Source organism: Erpetoichthys calabaricus, chromosome 1, assembly GCF_900747795.2.
Source record: "Erpetoichthys calabaricus chromosome 1, fErpCal1.3, whole genome shotgun sequence".
NCBI lineage: Eukaryota > Metazoa > Chordata > Cladistia > Polypteriformes > Polypteridae > Erpetoichthys > Erpetoichthys calabaricus.
In genome coordinates this window covers 48,911,713-48,931,145 of record NC_041394.2, presented here as the reverse complement: position 1 = coordinate 48,931,145, position 19,433 = coordinate 48,911,713, and the positions used below count along the sequence as shown (strand labels likewise).

The 19,433-nt window shown below is 38.0% G+C and overlaps 1 protein-coding gene across 1 annotated transcript in view; it reads right to left on the bottom strand.

Annotated features, from left to right (window-relative positions):
* LOC114645829 (anthrax toxin receptor 1-like) overlaps window positions 1-19,433 on the bottom strand; it is a 242,445-nt gene that overhangs the window by 129,673 nt on the left and 93,339 nt on the right. The window contains exon 14 of the mRNA XM_028794072.2: window positions 16,002-16,043. Within this exon, the coding sequence (XP_028649905.2) occupies window positions 16,002-16,043 (42 nt within the window). The remainder of the gene's footprint in view (window positions 1-16,001; window positions 16,044-19,433) is intronic.

The following is a 19,433-nucleotide window of genomic DNA, read 5'->3' as shown; positions in this document are numbered from 1 at the left end:
CTCTGAAAATATTACTGGAAAGACAATTTGCAGATTTGTGCTAAAATAGCTGGGTGATGCCTTGGAGAATTTTAAAGACTTTATCATTACACAAGAAGTGCACCATTTGCAACATTTGGCTTCACATTTATTTAAAAAGTTGAACTGCTGCAATTATATTTTTTCTTTTTAAGAATTTAGTCAGGAAGACAACATTGTTGAAAAAAGTATTTGTGTGATTGTACTGATTAAGTAGCACAGGATTTAGGATAACAGGCGTGTATGGACTAATAGGTCAACTTTCAGTCCTAATTTTAGATGCAGAGTGTAATGCCTGAGTAAGAAACATTAAAAGGAACTAAGGATCAGTCATAAAAAATTACCAGGAAAAACAGTGTGATGCAGAACACATTCAAAATAACAGGGAGAATGTGAGAGCCAATCATCCAACCAAAAACTATAAATGAAGAATCAAGGTCATAGGAAACAAAACAGAGCATTCAGTATCTATCAGTTGTGATTGGAGCTTCCTCCAAAAACAAAAATAGGAGAGTCCTTCAAAATTCAGCCAAGAGACAGGACAGGATCTTCACTTGTCTGCCCAGTAGATGCTCATTTAGTTCAGCCAGACCCCAGGTACTATCTGCTGGCTTCAGCTGGTTCAGGCCCAAAAACAGGGAGCTGACAAAACAACTATAAAAATCACAAACATTAGGCAAAAGCCCATGATGAGGAGGGTCACTGAAAATCTCTTGAATCGAATATGAAAAGGTCAACAAATAATTTTTATAAATAAAAGACTTATTACAAAAAAAGATAAATAAAGAACAAAAGCTAAACTGAGCTAAACAAGGCAACTGGAGTTCCCTAAAAAGGCAATCAAGTCCATTAAACAGGAGTCAAAATCCTGAAACAGACCCAAAACATATCAAATAGCTAGAAAATCCAAAGAAATGATGACAATAAAGAGGAGAACTCACCAACACCAAAGGCATGCAATGTACCACAAGGGACTGAGGTTCCCATCAGCCTTTTTAGGACTGTGAGCAGCCCCTCAGTGGTGATTGACAGGTGGCTCAGCCTCCTGGAGAACCACCCACAAAACACAAGGGACAGAACCTATACTTGTAAACACAGAACTGAATAATAATCCAAACTGTCAAAAATGCATAATTGTACAAATAACAAGCATAAATAACAATACTAACATAAACAATAACGTTAAAAGTATAAAACATGAACAAAATTAAATGGAAGGCCAGGGGAGAACCCTTGGCTGAAATATAACACTAGCCAATAGCTTTTTCCATAATAATCTCTAATCAAATATTTTTTAAAACTGATTCATCCATAAACCTAGACAGCAGAATTATCATCACATGCATATGTGGGTCATGATGTATTATGTCACATGACTTGCATGTTTCATGAGTAGCAACAGTCCTCACATCTACACACAATATAGATGTGGCCATCAAAAAGTTCTCAAAATGGTGGCAATGAAAAGAAAAACAAAATAAACAAAATGAGGTTTCAATGATGTCAAAAATAACATGAATACAAAAAAATAAAAATAAATCAAAATAAAACTAAACATAATTGTCTGTGTGTGTCTGCAAATTCTCATTTTACAGAGCTTGCCTTTACATAGACAAGAGGCTGTTATGGTTCAGCCAGGGTTTTTGCACTGTCTTAAGCTTATTTTTATTTTATTTTTTTCATTTGTGTTGTTTTTGAATTACTATTTGTCATGTGTTTCTTGTTTGATATGTAACTGTCGTTATTATTGCTTTATTTAAATATGGTTTGATTATGTACTATGTATGTCACTTTGAGTGTATTCCTTGTGCTTTGTGGGTGGCACACCAAGAGGCGGAGCTACCCTGATGACATGGCAGAAGGACCGCCCACAGCCTTTATATTGTGAGGCAGAAGTGTCAATCCTAATGTAGTTCATTAATGTTTCTACTGTGAGTATTGATTTTTTGGTTTCTGGATTTTGCATCTGCTTTGTGGATTTGTAAGATTATTATTGAGACTTGTTTGCAGTGGATTGCCTTATACAACTCAATTCTGTTTGCTTCATTTTTGCCTTTTGACTTTTGTGTTTCTTTTTTGCCTTTTTTTCTTTTTGTGCTTTTTTTAAAATAAATATTTTTATTCATAAAGATTTTTAACAGTTCCCCTCTTTTGAAAGAGCATTTTTGATATTTTTTGTGTATTTTAGGACATTTAAGTTATTTTTGAACTTTCAAAAACAAATTCTCTATTTGTGACTGTTTAGGTCAAAAGCCTGCCAGTGGATTTGAAAGGTCCGGCTGCCCAGGGTGAGGCCTATTCTTGGAAGGAAAGGGAAGGCCCTGACCTGATTTAGGGGACATTTTGAAGGCCTCATATGCCTTTGCCATTTTGAGCAGACTGAATCATTACACAAACATAGTTATTCCATGCATTCTGCTAGTGTTGTGGTAGAATGCCAGCACAACAATAGTAAAAATAATAAATCTAAAATGTGACATTAAATATCCCTGTGTTTTAGCAATGACAGAGAGAATGGGATAAAAAACGGCATATAAAAAATGTCTAACATTCATTAACATTAATCTGATTAAGGAGTGGAAGGTAGCAAAGCAGAGAATTCACTCGAGTTCTATATGCGCAAAGCATAGAATTATTCAACTAAAAATTATATATCGAGCTCATCTGTCTCGCTTAAAACTGTCCAAAATGTTTCCAGGGCAGGATCCAACCTGCGAACGCTGCAAACAAGCTCCTGCCTCACTGGGTCACATGTTCTGGGCCTGCACCAAACTAACATCATTTTGGACAGTGCCTTTCAGACAGCCTTGGTATCACAATCCCTCCTAACCCATTAACAGCTGTGTTCGGTGTTCTTCCAGATGGACTTGAATTGGAGAAGGACAAGCAAACGGTGATTGCATTCACTACACTTTTGGCACGCAGACTTATTTTGTTAAATTGGAAGAATCCTAATTCTCCTCTTATAAGTCAGTGGGAAACCGATGTTTTATATTATTTGAAATTGGAAAAAATCAAATTCTCAGTTAGAGGATCTGTACAAAATTTTTTCAAAACCTGGCAGGATTTAATCAATATTATTTTAGAATAAGAGAAATAACTATTACCGCATTTAACTCCCTTCTCCATCTCTTATTTACATATATATTTACTTCTCCCTTTCTTTTGTATAATGTTGCCTTATTAAAAAGCCTTAAGCAATTTTCCTTTAGCTAAGCTCTCCTTCTCAGGGGTGGGGTTTGATTTGTCTTCAATTTTGTTGGGTTACAAATTGATCTGTTTGTATGGAATGATTACAATGCAAATTAATAAAATAAATATATATATAAAAAAAAACATTAATCTGATTAGAAACAACAAAAAATTGAGGCTTTATTGACTCCTCACTTGACTATATATGATGAGGTATGAAATGAGCCAAAGAAGAAAACTGTGACAATGCAAATCCTACACAGAGATGTCTCTCACTCTTGGAGCTAGAGGTTTTCTCTTCTACCTCTTGAGTGATAAGGCTATATGGCATGTATGGATGACACTGAGGAAGATGTGGCCCAGGAAACACAGGTTACTCAGATTCACTTTCAGTGATGATAGAACAAAGAATTGGGGCAGAATACCAACATGGACCTCTTCATTTTACATTTAAACATGTGTGAATGGTGTTTCCTAATGAACAGATTTACAGTAGTTCTATTTAGTGCCAGAGATTAGATAATAATGTTTCAAGGCGTAGACAAAAAGACAGCCAGTTATGTAGGGTTGATTATTATTGTGTTTTACCAAACCAAAAATTTGAAAGCAGAATGAAAGTCAAATTAAACAAAACTCAAAACCAGAATTCCTTTTTTTTTGTAGACAAATTTCTGTTGAAAAGAAAAAGTGCAATACTGACAGAAACAGGATATTAGATTATCATTTCTTGAACACTAGTGTCTTGAGGGATCTTTCCTTAAATAGGTTTAAAGTTCAAAACCTTCCATAGTATGGAGGACATCTTTTCTATCACAACCATCAACTGACATGTGTACCCACAACTAAACACACAAAATGTTGGTGCCCATTAAATCTAGACACACACAATGAAAGTGCCAATGAAATAACAGTTACACAAAATGATTACTTCACTGCATTATCATCATTAACATTATCATCAGTGATTTAATAGCCATTTTTGTGGGATACCCAGGTTAACCAGCTATCATCCCAAACCTTATTTCTCCAGCTTCCATGTTCCCTGGTACCCCTTGTGGTTAGACCTATTTTTTCATATCATCTGACACCACCTCCAATTACATTTTATGGCCTTCTGCTGGGTCTTGTCCCCTCCACCTCTTCACCCAGTTGTCCTTTGCCTTTCGCTCCACATGCCCAAACTATCTTAGTCTGTTTCTTCTCATCACAGTACCTACCAAATACACATTAACTATTGATCTAAACACAATCTTCTCATTCTGTGACACTTCACACACTTCAATATCTACACTTACATTTAACCACATCAGTAATCTATACTCCCTACCACACTTCTTACAAGGTCTCCTTCAGAATATCTTTCAGACTGCTTCATTTTTTATGCACCCACTTCAAACAATCCATGCACGAGAAGGAGTTCCTCCAAACATCTTTACCATACGTGCTGCATGGCCATGCATCCTCCTTTCCCATACCTCTTGTCTCTGCACCTCTAACCATCACCTTGGTCTTTTCTGCATTCACTTTGAGGGCTTTACCTTCCAAACTCGCCTTCCAGTTCAGTATTTTCTCCTTCAACCCTGCTTAACATTTTGACATCAATCTGAGATCATCAGTGTACAAGAGCACCCATAGCAATGCTTCATGCACCTCCATCACTATACATTTCTGGTGTTTGTTTTAATTTCCTCCCTGTAGAGATATAGCAAGGACCACACTTATGATAATGGCCATATCTCTGAATATTATGAAGAAAAGCATCACATTTAATGGACATATCTAAACAGTTTACTGATCTCCACTCTTTTTTTTCATTTTTCAAATGTGCTCTTTGTATTTGAGGGGTATTAACAAAAATGATTGTGTACTTACTGTGGACTGGCAGCCTAATCCAGATAAAAGAGTTAAGGTAAGAAGTGATTGCTGGCAGCACGGCAAGTCTGACCACTGTCACTTATGGTGTCTCCTGACAAGATGAAGGAAACCCTTGGCAGAGCCAGTGTAAATGAATGCCATTTCTCTTTTCTGTGTACTGCTTGTCCTAGGCATGACTTTATTTTTCCATTGTGTTGGCACACTGAATCATACAGAAACATGAAGTAAAAGAGACTAATGTTCACTGTCAAAACGGCTTATCAGCCCCTTATCCGATTTCTTTCATTTAATTAACTGAAGCTTCTTATTTGAGTTCTTCTCTAACTCACTCTCTTTCTTAAAAAAGCAAAAAGTTTCTTTTTTATGTATAATTATTAAAAGAATTCTTAACTCAGCAAAATCCTGCAAGGATGGATCAAGAGAGGAGAAGAATAACAACTCTTCCGCTTTCAAACAGCTGTCTGGTCCAAAGTATCTCTGTGAGGTCTGCTCTAGGAATTTGGTAAGTCCAGTCGGCTTGGGTGGTCAGTTGTCTGTAAACTTTGTAGCAGCATTAGATGTGGCCTCAAGGTCACAAACACTCACTACTAAAAGTGTTATATTAAATAATAATTCTAAGAAATTCTGATTGTTTGGCTGATCTGATTTAACAACCGAAAGAAGGGAGAACTCAGTGATGGTCTCGTAAGCTGCTGCTTTTTCACACTCACAGATCTGCTGTTTAAAGAAAAAGTTTCTCTTTACGTCAAATGTATCTTTAGATGCACTGGTACAGGGCAGGAAGCGGCCCTGGTTGGTATGCTAGTATATCCTAGTGAACAGTCACACATATCAACGTGGGGTCAATTTAACATTAACAGTGAAATTAACTTGAAATCAGAGTATCTAAAAGTACTCGTGTTGATATGGGGAGAACAAACAAAAGTCCACCCAAACCGAGAGTTATATTGGGTTTTTGAATATAAGGATTCTCTTAATTATGCTGGTTTATGATTTGACACTTCTGAAAGAATTCAGCAGATGCTCACTTCAATATTTTTGAATATATAAAGAATTCAATATTTTTATTTTTATTGTTTTGTTGCTATTTTGTTTAGTGTTGCTTGCGGATTTTTGTTTGTGTGCTTACCTGGGTGCATGACCTGTGGTATTACTGAGGCGACAGGATAAAAAAGTCATCATTTAGGTCATGTCTGTGTCTGAGATTGTGGATAACGACCTTTGATTCTTACTAGATTACTAAATTAGTAATGAATTTTAGCTCTCCACTGATTTTTGACACTCGCCTAACATATTTCGGATCTTTGCTTACTTCCTGACTTGTCTCTTCTCCTGATCATTTTCCTCATACTGTCTTATATTTGTCTGTCTTAGACTGCACCAAGAATCAGGCCCAGAACTTTAGAACAGTGAAGCAGCAGAGCTAACTAACCGTGGTGCCCCCTCTAATTAAAATGTATTTTAGTTGAAATGCCTGTTGGGAGTCCTGCAGGGCCTGAAATGTTTTCAAGTCTGCAAATCAGTAACCATTTCATAAATTTTCATGAATTCCTTTCTTAATAAATGTAAGGTCATTATTTGTTTGTCTTTGTTGTGCAAACCAATAGTAAATGCTATTCCAAGGAAAAGTCTGAAATGATTTATGTTGCATTAATTAACGGGTTTGGCATCAATAAAAACCTGTTGCCACTAAGGCTTTGTCCTCACTGCTACATTTTCATTCATTTTAAATGAAAATGATCTCACTAGCGTTCCTTACAAAAGTATCTCCATCCACACTAAAATGATCAAAAACGTATATGGCATAGTCATCCGCCTACACTGGACATCCACACAGTTTTGCTTTGATAGTAAAGCCACAAGTCTAGGGATTTCTCGCAAAACTGTAGCAATCACTGAATTTTTTGCCTTTTGAGCATGTATGTGGTATTCAAACTGTACATACACCATTTAGATGCATACAGCTAAGCAAAATAACAAGCACCGTGGAAAGCAACTCTTCTATGTCTGCTGTGTTGGAATATGGTTTTCTTCTGTGCATTCAGATAATTAGACACAATGCGCAGGATCCAATCTAGAAAGACCACATGATAAGCACAAATAAATTAGAGTGTGATTAGAGTCTGCATTTGCATTTTCACCAATCCATGTTACAATGCTGAGGCTGCATTTTCATAAGTGTAAAGCTCTAGGGAGGATTTTGAAAAGTCTTCTTTTTGTCGGTTGAAAACACTGGGTTAGTGTGCACAAAAGGCAAAACTGGAGACTAATGTTTAGCACTCTGTCTTTTTCTTTCCATAAAAAAGATACAAATAAAAAATTGATCAATTTAAAACATCATAGGACTGCTACACAGAAGTACAAGTGGGCACTGATTTGTGTTCAGCATACTCTAATATAACAGATCCTACCCCAGAAAGTTCCCCTTCTCCTCTTTTGAGCTGCTACACACCAAAAACTCTCTCCACATTAGAGGACTGTTTTGAAAACAAACAGATTATTGAGAAATGGTGAAAACATTGAAAAGCTTCTCAATACAAAGTCGCCAAGCTTTGGACCACCCCTTCCTTATCCTTCTGAACACTCAACATATAAACTGTGAGACTTGGCGATATTTAGAAATGCCTCCCATGGTGTTCCACATGAGCTGTAGCCACTCAGCTGTGACCTGTTGTCCTCCAACTCTAGAATAGCGTCTTGGGGGTTTGTAAAATATACAAATGTATTATTGTGACTTATTGCTGTCAAGGTTAGGCTGCCACTCTGCCCCAGGCTCTCACGTTTTATTTATATATTGATATTTTTTTAGGTTCTGCTTGATTGTTAATCATTTGTTTTATTAAACAGTTGTGCCTATGAAATGGGGCCTCCAATTGCTGTTCATTCCTCTGGTGTTGCCATCAATTTGGGAAGCCGCTTGTGGCCAAATGAAACAGCACTCTCAGACTGCAGCATTTTGTTGAAGCACTGAGTTATCCTCTGTCATAGGCCTCAGGAAACATTAATTTATAGATATAGTATAATCTATGTTCATTTCTGTTCTTTCTTTTAGCATATCAAGTTTAAAGGTAGATCATAACTGGGGGTGCACAATCGGGACAGCTAGTGCAGGTATTCTGTTTTACTTTGGGGTAAAAGATGTTATAAATTTTGCATAGCATAGGCTAGTTGTTAATTATTCTTTCCTTCAGAGATTAATATATTTTGGTAATAAGTTTAACACTACTCTGTATTTATAAATGTTTTTCTTTCTTTTCCACTCCATCTTTGGGTCGTCATCAGGGTTACAATCAAAATCCTCCCATCATCAAAACAAATGCCCTCAATTTTGAGAATTTTCCCTCATTATGAAAAACTAAACAAAAAAAAAGTATTCTTTAGTGATTTACTCTTTTAATTTGGGCAGTTTCAAAAAAACAGAACATTATCCTAATGTAAAGGTTTTGTCACTTGTACAAGAAATATATTTTGCCAAAGCTAGCTAGTGAGCTACCTCTGGCTACAGTTATAGTAAAATATTTGTAATTATTCTGATAAAACTTTCAATATGCATTTCAGTATTCCATGTGCAAAAGAATGCCATATTTTGCACAACATGTAGGATATTACCTAACACAGTAATGGAAACCTTTCATTATCCAAAACAGGTTAAAATATGTGATTTGATAAACAATCATGTTGGAGTAAAAAAATATATGTTAATGAATTTAAAAGTTTAATGAACTTCTCCCCTCTCTGATTTTGGGTATGTTGCTTTACACTTGAACTGCCTTATGCTGCTGTAGACTTACCTGAATCAATCAATAAGGTAAATGTTTACTGATTTTGGTTGCTCTAGACAACAATAATGTTAAATAGGATTTTTACTATTTAATGGTTATAACCTTTGTTTATGAGCTTTGACCCTTAGAACTCATAGAGAACGCTTTGAGTTGTGTTATAGAAGGTATTTTCTGCAAAACAGGAAATGAAAATGAAAATTATAAATTAAAAATGTAATTGCTCTTTTGCAATTTCATTTACATAATTCTAATAATTTCATAATTCAGAGCTACAATTAATAGTGGTCTTCAGAATTTTGTGAGGTGGTTTCGCTATGAAGCTCATAATACGGTCTTGAAAGTGCCTACAGCTATGAAGGACAAAGAATTGTGGGAAATCGAGGTGCAAACCCTACCCATTGACCCATGCTATTTGCATGTTGAGGACTTGAGAATGAAAACACATAGTGGAAAATTAAAGTTCAATAAGCAGCAGGTGGCACCATAGCTTATTTGCATTTTACTTTTAATTTTTGCAGCTTCATTGGTGTTCAGGCTGAAAATTAAATTGCAAATGACGTAGACTTTGAAAGTAAAATCACAGAAGAGAGATTGCATTTTCATGATATAATTTTAATTTTCATTTCCTTTTTTGCAGAAAATACCTCCCATACTGTGCTGAGCTGCTGTTGTTAAGTATAAGGTTAAGAAGTAATAAGAACTGGTAGAAGCAGGAATAGGAGGTGTTCTGACTCCAAGGGCCTGTTTATTAGTAACTTGCAAGGACATAAGAAATGTTCACTAGTCACATACTCCTGTAATTAACCGCACGAATAACAAATGCAATCAACAGCTGTAATTCAGTCATTGCCTGCACTGTACCATAGGGCTCCAGCCATGCAAACAAAGGCTTCACCCAATAACCTCAAACGGCTCTTTGACTTTAACTTTGACACATGTAAACGCCACTCTAAATATGTAAAGGCACTGTTCTGTGCTCTTATGTAAACAGGTTGGCGTCACACATCTATCATTGCCCATGTTTTTGGATTTGCTGTAGCTTTCTGAGTGGTTTTAAGAAATTTCTTTTCAATAATACTAACATTTTTTTACTTTGATTTTGGTTTATGCTTTGGTTTAGGTGGACAATTGTTTTGACACCCCAGTGTTCTGATTCAGTGTTTTCTCATCTCCCGGTCCTTTTCACAACTTTAGACTGTCTACCTTGCCAGTCAGTACACTATTAATAATATTTCATACAATACACTTTTCTTGATATCTTCAGTGTAAAGTTAAAAAAATGCAATTCAGAAGACCTTTCTGTAAGAGCTCCTCTGAGCTTGAATACGTGAATTCCTCCTCCAAAACTTACTGAAGTGAACCGTAACAATGGCAAACATTCAGAGATGGAGATCCTTCAGCAACTTGGCAGAAGGTCAGAACAGTTAACTGTCATGGCTTTCGTGTCAACCTCAAAGTTTTTTACCTTTTTGGTAAAAATACCACAAAATGAATTTCTTGTGTTTTTTTCTATATTTAGTACCACAGAGACTAATAACTGTGTTGGAAAATACCATGAATTCTCACCCAGAACACCCAGCCATCATTCAAAGCTAAGCAAAGAAACTCCAGACAGAGTGCTGAAATTTTCACGTTTTTGGCAAAATCAACAGTGGGGATCACAACTTGAACTCCCCCTCTACTTCTAAGTCTTTCTGACAGCTAACATAACCTTAAGATTCAAGAGGTTTTTTTTTTACAGAAGATTTAATTGTCAGGAATGAAAGCCATAAAGACAAATGTGAGAGGAGGATGCACCCCTAAAAATTACAAGGAAAGAAGGTGAAATGCGGAAAAAGGAAAGATTTCAGGGCTCTGTTATGTTTGGAAACTTAACCAAACACATCATCGTTAAGGTGTTTTAATACTTGTCTTCTTCATTTAGATTTTAGCAGTCTGTTTTGGATTGGTAGACTTAATGTGTCATCATCTAAACTGATGAACCTATACCTTAATATTAAGCTGCAGTTCAATCTTGCTTAAATATGCCAGGAAAAAGTTTAAAAATACTTTCTAAGTAAAGTCCACACTTAATGCACATCCAGAGGAAAACAGATTTTGTAATCTCCATTCCTGACTGCCAGGCATAAGGAGTGCCAGAATTTTTGTTTTTCCGTGGTATCCCAACAGCTACCCCCACAAACACCTACTACGGGGATCAAAGACCAGGCAGTGCGTTGGAGGGTCTGCTGTGAGACTGGCTGGCTCTCTGAGCAAATCCATGTTTAGGCAGCAAAGCATTTTTCATGAATTCTGTGGCATTTCCTGTTTTGAGGAGTAAGTGAGGAAGAAACGATACAACAGATGGGGAACTCAAGCCAAGAAAACAGAGTTAGGGGAAAGGAAGCATATGGAAGACAGAAGAAAAATAGAGCACAGAGAACATGGCATTTATTGTGTTTATGTTCAAATTAAAGGTTGGAGTTTTGACAGAATATTAATTACAGAATTTTAAGGCACTTAGTGGAGTAAAAGAATGAGTGCGAGAGAAAGGCAGAGACTCATAACAGAGAATTAAACACACATAAACAAAAGCCAGCGTATGACTTGGCCAGGCCTCATAAGCCTGAGCTGGATAAGCAGGTCAGACAATGGAAGGATCCATAGATGGACTTGGCCAAATGTACTTGTATGCAAAAAGACAACACATTTCAAAAATGTTTGTTTTAGTCAATTTATTTACAGGTGCTATAAATTTCTAACTAATCTGCACAGTTAAAAATAAAGTCAATTTAAAAGCATATTATACAAAACTCTACCCTACTATTAATCTGGAAGGATGGCCTTGACCAAGGAAGTGATTCCAGGGCATGATGGGAAGTGACCCTGGGGTGGTATATAAAGCTGCCTTTTACTGAGGACTTAACTGAACTACGGAGCTGGAAGATGCGCTGTGCAAGCCCTCCTACTTGATAAACAGGGACTTGGACCCCATTAGGAAGCCTCAGAGTGGCATTAGGGGTTTGTTTCTTTCTTTGTTGTGTTTATTGAACTGATTTTGTTTTTACCCCTTCTTATTCTTTTCATAATAAAGGTTTCTATTTTGATAATCAGTCCATCTTGGCTTTATTCTAAGTTGAGGGATGACTCCACCTATAAATATAGTTGGTTATTGCTGATGCCCCAGGAAGCGAATTTGTCTGTGGAGTTTATACAATCTGCAAATGTCTGCATGTTTCCCACCGACACTCTAGTTTTCCTCTTACATTTCAAAAATGAGTGTGTTGGATTAACTAGCAACTTTAAATTGTGCACCTTGGTTAACTGCTTTGATCCTGACATTGCTGGGATAGTCTCTGTACTTCCCTGCTTTGACAAGGACTTAAAGGGTTTGGTTAGGACTGGCCATATTAATATTGTAACAGGACCTTGAGATGGTATTTAGTTGCAAAGGCTGAAATGGACATACCACAGTAGATATGCCTGACAGCATTTACAGTATAATTTAAAAGATGATTGCACTCTGTTGATTACTCTTTATATGTGGGTGAATATGGACTACCAGGAGACATTATGCTCTGCTAATGTAGTTTGAATGGTTCCCTGGAAGGAATTACTAGGAACTGAAGTAAGACAGACATTATAGCTGACTGCCAATAGGATGGAAACATTCCTCCAGAATTATATAGCTCGGCCAAAGGTTCCTGCAGGGAACAAGTGGCATATTGTCAAGAGCAGGCTGTTAAGGAACTACCAAAGATGTCTGACGCTGTAAATGTAAATTAGGGCTCAGGAGTACAAAGATATCTGGGGCCTCCTGAGAAAGCTTTTGCTAAGTGATTCCAAAGATTTTTTCAGAAGTAATCCCATGATTGGTTAACGGCCACTCCACGACAGTGGTTCCTGGTATTTGTACTCAGAAAGTGACTTAGGAGAAAGGCTTTAGTGGCGTGGGCAGTATAGTAAAGGAACAGAGGTTGAGATGGAGAGACTTGAGAAGGTGAGTTCGAGGATTTGGGTGCTTGAGACACCATGTTTTGGATGTTGTGCAAATGACAAAGCCAACTCACATAACAGAGAAGGAATTGAAACTGTACAGGTATGCTCAGTGGGATCAAAGTTTGCTGTATCATCTATTTGTTAATTTTTGTTTTAAAATTGATAATTCTTTCCTTGTGTTTTTTTGTAGAATGAATAACCATTGTTGACGCAATCTCTGACTTTTGTTTTTCATTAGGATGGCACACAGAGGTGTTTCTAGTGTTTATGCAGTGCCCCTTTACTTTATTCACATTTTTGTTATGCTGAAGGCTTATGCTAAAATCATTTACATTATTTTTTTCTCTCATCAAGCAACAATCAATACCCCAACATTTTTGGAATTTTTGAAAATATGCAAACAATAGAAAACTGAAATCTCACAAATATTTATACACTTTACAATACCACTTGAAATTTGGCTCAGGTGCATCTCATTCTATTGATTATCATTGAGATGTTTCTACACCTTGTTTGGAGTCCACCTGTGGTCAATTCAATTGATTGCACATGATCAGGAAAGACACAGATCTGTCTATAGAAGCCCCCACAGCTGACAATGTGGATCAGAGCAAAAAACAAGGAATGAGGTCAAAGAAATTGCCTAAAGATCTTAGAGACAGGATTCTGTAGCATTGGAGGTCCCCAAGAGCACAGTGGCCTCCGTAATTCTTAAATGAAATAAGCTTGGAACAACCATGACTGCTCTTAGAGCAGTCTGCCAATGGTCACTCTGACTGAATTCCAGAGAATCTTTGTGGAGATGGGAGAAACTTCCAGAAGGACAACCACTATAGCAACACACCACCAATCTGGGTTTTATGGCAGAGAGGCTGGATGACACCTAAAAGCCTGATTGTAGTTTGCAAAAAGGTACCTTAAAGGCTCTGAGACTATGAGAAACAAGATTTTCTGGGCAAATGAAACCAAGATTGAACTGTGTGGCCTCAGTGCTAAGCATCGCATCTGGAAGAAACCATGCACCATTCATCACCTGTGCAATACCATTTCAATGGTAAACCATGGTGTTGGCAGTGTCAGGCTGTGGGGCTGATTTTTCAGCTGCAGGGACTGGGAAACTAGTCAGGGTTAAGGCAACACTGATCAGAGTAAAGTACAGAGATACCCTTAATGAAAGCCTGCTCCAGAGCTCTCAAACTGGGCCAAAGGCTCTCATTCCAACGGAACAATGATCCGAAACACAAGGCAAAGACAACACAGGATTGACTTAGGAATAACTCTGTGAATACTCTTGAGTAGCTCCACCGGAGCTCAGACTGGAACTCAAACAAATATCTCTGGAGAGACCTGAAGATATCTGTCCAACCTGACAGAGCTTCAGAATATCTACAGAGAGGAATGGCAGAAAATCCTCAAATCCAGAAGTGTGAAGCTTATCACATTAGACTCAAGAAGACTTCAGGATGGAATCACCGCCAAAAAGGGCTTGAACTAATCACAGATTAAAGGATCTAAACATTTGTGTTAATGTGATATTTCAGTTTTTCATTTTTAGCAAGTTTTCCAAAAATTTCTATAAATCCTGTTTTCACTTTGTCATTCTAGGGTATTGAGTGTTACTTGATGAGGGAAAAAATGAATTTTAAATGTTTTTAGAACACGACTGCACAATAACAAAATGTGTCAAAAGTGAAGGGGCCTGAATACTTTCTGAAGGCACTGTAGTTAGGCCTCTGGGAGAACGAGAGTCGTACTGTGAGCAGGAGAGGTTCGGCTTATGCCAGTGTGGTAGTGTAGGGGCCTCTAGGGGGCATCATTGTCTGAATGTTTGCCAGGTGACCTGAAAAGACAACAGTAAGGGGTACCAATATAGAGAAGGGAGAGCTGTGGCCTGAATGAAGGTGTATAATGTTACTGTATGATTCTCATCCCAGACCAGCAAAGAAAAGGAGAGTGTGCAAGACAGCACTACGCCTCACAGCTTAAGCTTGCTAGGTGGGAGTGAGCAGCAAAAACAACTTTCATAAAAAACAAGAATATGGTGCTGCTGGTTTGTTTTATTTTAATGTAGCTTAGGTCTGAGCACAAAACACTGCAAATGTAATGGAGGGAAAGGCAAGAGTAAATGAATCAGTAAAAATTATGAGGGAAAACAGAATTCAAAGCCAAGGAAGTGAAGACGCATACCAGACAACCTAACCAATTTATTTCAATATCTTTATATATAATACACTACCGTGGCTGTTTGTTTGTCTGTCCAGGATTTTAAATCACCTGTAGCTTGCAAACCGTTTGAACTATTGACCTGAAATTTGGTTCACATATACTATGTGACATCTACTATCTGCTTTCGGGGGTGTTGATCAACCACCAAAGTTATTCCTCTTTTTATTTTTATTTTATTTTATTATAGGATCAACTCTCAGCAGCGGCCAGCAGGGTGCCGTTCTCATCCCTACCACCTTCGCCGTCACTTCCGCTACCTCTTCATATCTTAAATCATTCTTGAGGCAGATTGAGGACTTAAGTGCCAGCTTAAGTGAACAATTAAAGAAAACGTACTAAGTAATTGCAACACAAACACTGACTTAATCAATTTTAATGCTAGAGTGGAGAAAAGAAGAGCTGCTCAGGAAACATCAAGCGCATCAACCTCTGAGCAAACAAATGCTAAATGTACAGAGAAAGCATGAAAACTAGGAATGCTCAAGTCAAGTGTATTCACTGCACGATATCGTGCAGTGCGCCGTTACTGGTATTTTAATAATTTTACACAAAGAATCATGACGCATCATTTAGCGTCTCATTCTTAAATAACCATGTCATCATCATGAAAGGCACCAGGGAAGCCTCATAGATTGAAAGGCTGACCCACACAATGTTGTTATCAATACAAAGACAATAAAGAACCTAAATCAAAAAAAAAAAAAATTGATTTCTCATAAAGCAAACATGGGAAAAATATTCAGAATGAGTCAAAATAAATTAAATTCATGGTGGATCCTGACACTGGGAAGAGCTGGGGCCTGGCTGCTTACTCAAGGGTGAGCACTGTGTTGGTTCAAGAATCTCAAACAAGGGTTTTTGGCTGCTTCCCTAGTTTTATTATAAAACGCTAATTCATATCAAAGCATTCCTCAGGCTCAGCATGCTTACCTCGCTGTCGTCTGGAGTAGGTGGTGGCGGTTCTCTTATGACCTGAAAAAAAAAAAACAAATACAAAACCCTTAGGGAACGGAAGGCATATTGCATTGAATATAATTTATCTCCTACCTCAGCAGAAATATAAATGGAAACATGGCAGCTGAGTGGAGAGAAAGCATGTGACTGTGTCTGGTATGAAAACAAGCATCATCTGCACAAACGCTTACTGCTTCTTTACTATGAGACAGCAGCGCCCAGGAAGTTTCAAGGCTCATTCATTGTTATTGCAGGCCAATGGCTGTCACAATGACTGGTATGTGCTGCAGTCTAGACTTGGATGGCGTGAGTGCCAAAGCAGTTCTACACATGAAAACACTCAAATCCAGGCGGCTCAGTCATTTTTATCACCAGTTGCATAACTGAAAAGGCAGAAACATACAACTCTACTGTAATATCTGGAAGCGACAAAGTAATTGAATAGTAAGATCATTTGATTTGAACACACTTATGGCACACAATTATAAAGAGAACACAGTTAAAAAGGCAAATTATAAAAGAAACTCTTAACTGCCCAGCTATCACAATACTCTCATGTCCTACTTTCAGTACCCTCTACTGGAACAACCATGTTGGCTGTGGCCATGGGATAAATATGGCAATTAAGGGAATATCAATTTAAACAACCAAAATAAGGGCAATTTAACCTGAATTATTTGGAAGCCTTCGTAAACAGATAGATAGAACTTTATTTGTTCTTGTTGTGATTTTTCACAGAAGCTCTATAAAGATAGATAGATAGATAGATAGATAGATAGATAGATAGATAGATAGATAGATAGATAGATAGATAGATAGATAGATAGATAGATAGATAGATAGATAGACACACACTACAGTCTGAACACAAACACGAGAATGCCAAAAAGAAAAAATGTCTGATTTGGCAGTCCCAGTCCCAGTGAGGCATTGTGCATGTTTTTATAACGGAGCCCCAGTAGCAGTTCTTGGTACCCTTCTGAAGAATGATTCATTGGCTAAAAGTGTTGGGCATTGTTCATAATGACATACAGTTTTGTTTTAATGCCCTTGTTTGCTACTACCTGCAAGGAGTCCAGTTTGTCCGAATAACTGAGCCTGCCCTTTTCATTAACTTGTTATAATTTGGTGGGCTCTCTTGAGGTGATGTTACCAGACCATTACACCATGGTGTATGAAATCAAACTGACCATCACAGAGTTGTAGAAGATGTGAGGATGTCATTACCCTATAGGTATCATAAATATGTGAAAATGCTTGCGAACTGTAAACACTGAAAGAAATCATAGTTCCTTTTTGAATAATCTGCATGAGACCCACTTGAGACATGAATAATACTTTGAACCAGGAGGTGAAAAACAGTAGAACCAAACAGAAACCATTAAGTGTCTCTACAGACACATGCGCATTTACTGCCTCAGAACTAGATACAAATCTCAGTATCTACAGATAAGCACAATTTGCCCTCCATTTCACTGCTGGCTCATGGCCCCCTGAGAACTTTGCTCCATTCACCGGTGAAAAATAGCAACTCTGAAGTAGACAGCACATACTTACAGTATGTCTGGTGACCACCATGTTCTGCAATTTCCAATTTCAAGTCTATCGTCGTATGTACAATAAAGTTCTTACCTGCACGTCTCCTCAGAATTGTTGACAAAAATGAATGCAGCTCTCTTATTTCAGAACACTTTCAATTTCCCACACAATTTTAAAATAATTTTTCTTACAAAATGATGTAGCTATTTACAGAATCATTTACATCATCACTTGAAACTTCTGGGTTTGTAGGTGTCTATTTTGAGAAAGGTAAGTGTCTTCAGGTTTGGACCAGAAGGTGATTTGTACTTATGCATTGCAAATAGTTATTTGTGTTTAGTTGTTATTATCGTTATTAAGTTGATTTTATTGTTTATTGGCCTGCTGTAAGTATAGCGAATGACCTGTGTCTTTGTTTGTTTGCCTGCTTACTGCCTAGTTTCGATCTGTTTAACGCCCCTGGCTTTGAGTTAATAAGTGCTTCAAGACTCACAGCTGGGCTCTCTTAGTTGCTCCCTACTTCAAGAGAGTTAAGGCGCTGTTGTGCAAGTGTCGGCCCAGGCATGAAGACCTACTTGTGTAATAATGCAGGCCTACCTGTCTGATTCCACTATGCAAGGACACCAGACACGGCAATGGACACTCTTATTTAACTAAGGTGCTGTTTTTTGCATTCCTTTCAAAGTCGTCTTCATCATGTGTCAACGATACATTCCTGTTATTAACACAAGATGCTTCTCTCACCCCTTTAGCAGGCGAGGGAGAAATCAAGACCATCTTTGTCTGCTTGTCAGGCCACCACATCAGACACCCTCTTCGCTTTTGGCCTGTGGAACTGCCAGTCTGTGGTCAACAAAGCAGACTTTATTCCAGCTTTCACCACCCAAAGAGGTATACAAGTGGTGGTTCTGACAAAGACATGGATTCAACCAGAAAATCATGTAACACCTACAGAACTTTCCTCTGCCTTTAACCTCTCCCACTCCACTGGTAGCGTTTAGGGGGATGGGTATCCTTGGAGATTCACCCCCGGAGTAATGCATGTAGCTTCACTACTTTTGAATACCATGCTATTACTGTCTCCTTTCCAATTAACATGACCATTGTTGTTGTTTATTGCCCTCCAGGTTTGTTCAGGAGCTTCCTTGATGAACTGGATGGACTGCTCTCTTCCCTTTTAGATGACAGCAGGCCAGTTCTAATTCTTAGAGACCTGAACATCCACCTGGATGGCCCTCCTGCTGCTGACTTCCTTGCTGTTCTTTTCTCCTTCAACATCACACAACTCCATGCCCCACTGACTCACTACTTGACTTCATTCTCTCCCGCAACTGCACTCCTACAACTGCAATTGTCACTCCTCTACACACATCTGAAAATTTTTATTATTATTCAGTTCTCTCTGCTGCTTCCCTCCACTCCCTCTCTCCCACCCACTTCTATTCCATACTCTCCTCTGCTCTCCCCCACCCTATGCTCGACTCTATCCTCCTGCCTTGATGATGTTTGTCCTTTCTCTTCCAGGCCAGCATGTGAAAGACTCTCCAGTCCCTAGCTTTTATGAAGCACTCCATAATCAACGGACTGAGCACAGGCAGCCAAAAAGAAATGGAGAAAGTCAAAGGCTCAAGTAGACCTGGATAAATATCAATCCCTTCTTGCAACCTTTTTTCTGCCACCATCAACACTAAGGTGAGGTTCTATCAGTCCAGAATTAACAGTACCACCAACACATGCCCTTCTTAATCCCCCTCCACCTCCCTGCTCAAACTCCTTGTCTGCTGATGATTTTGCTACCTTTTTTTCAGGATTGCATGGCTGCTATCACTATTCAGTTTTCATCCTCACTGCCACCTCATTTTGGAATAG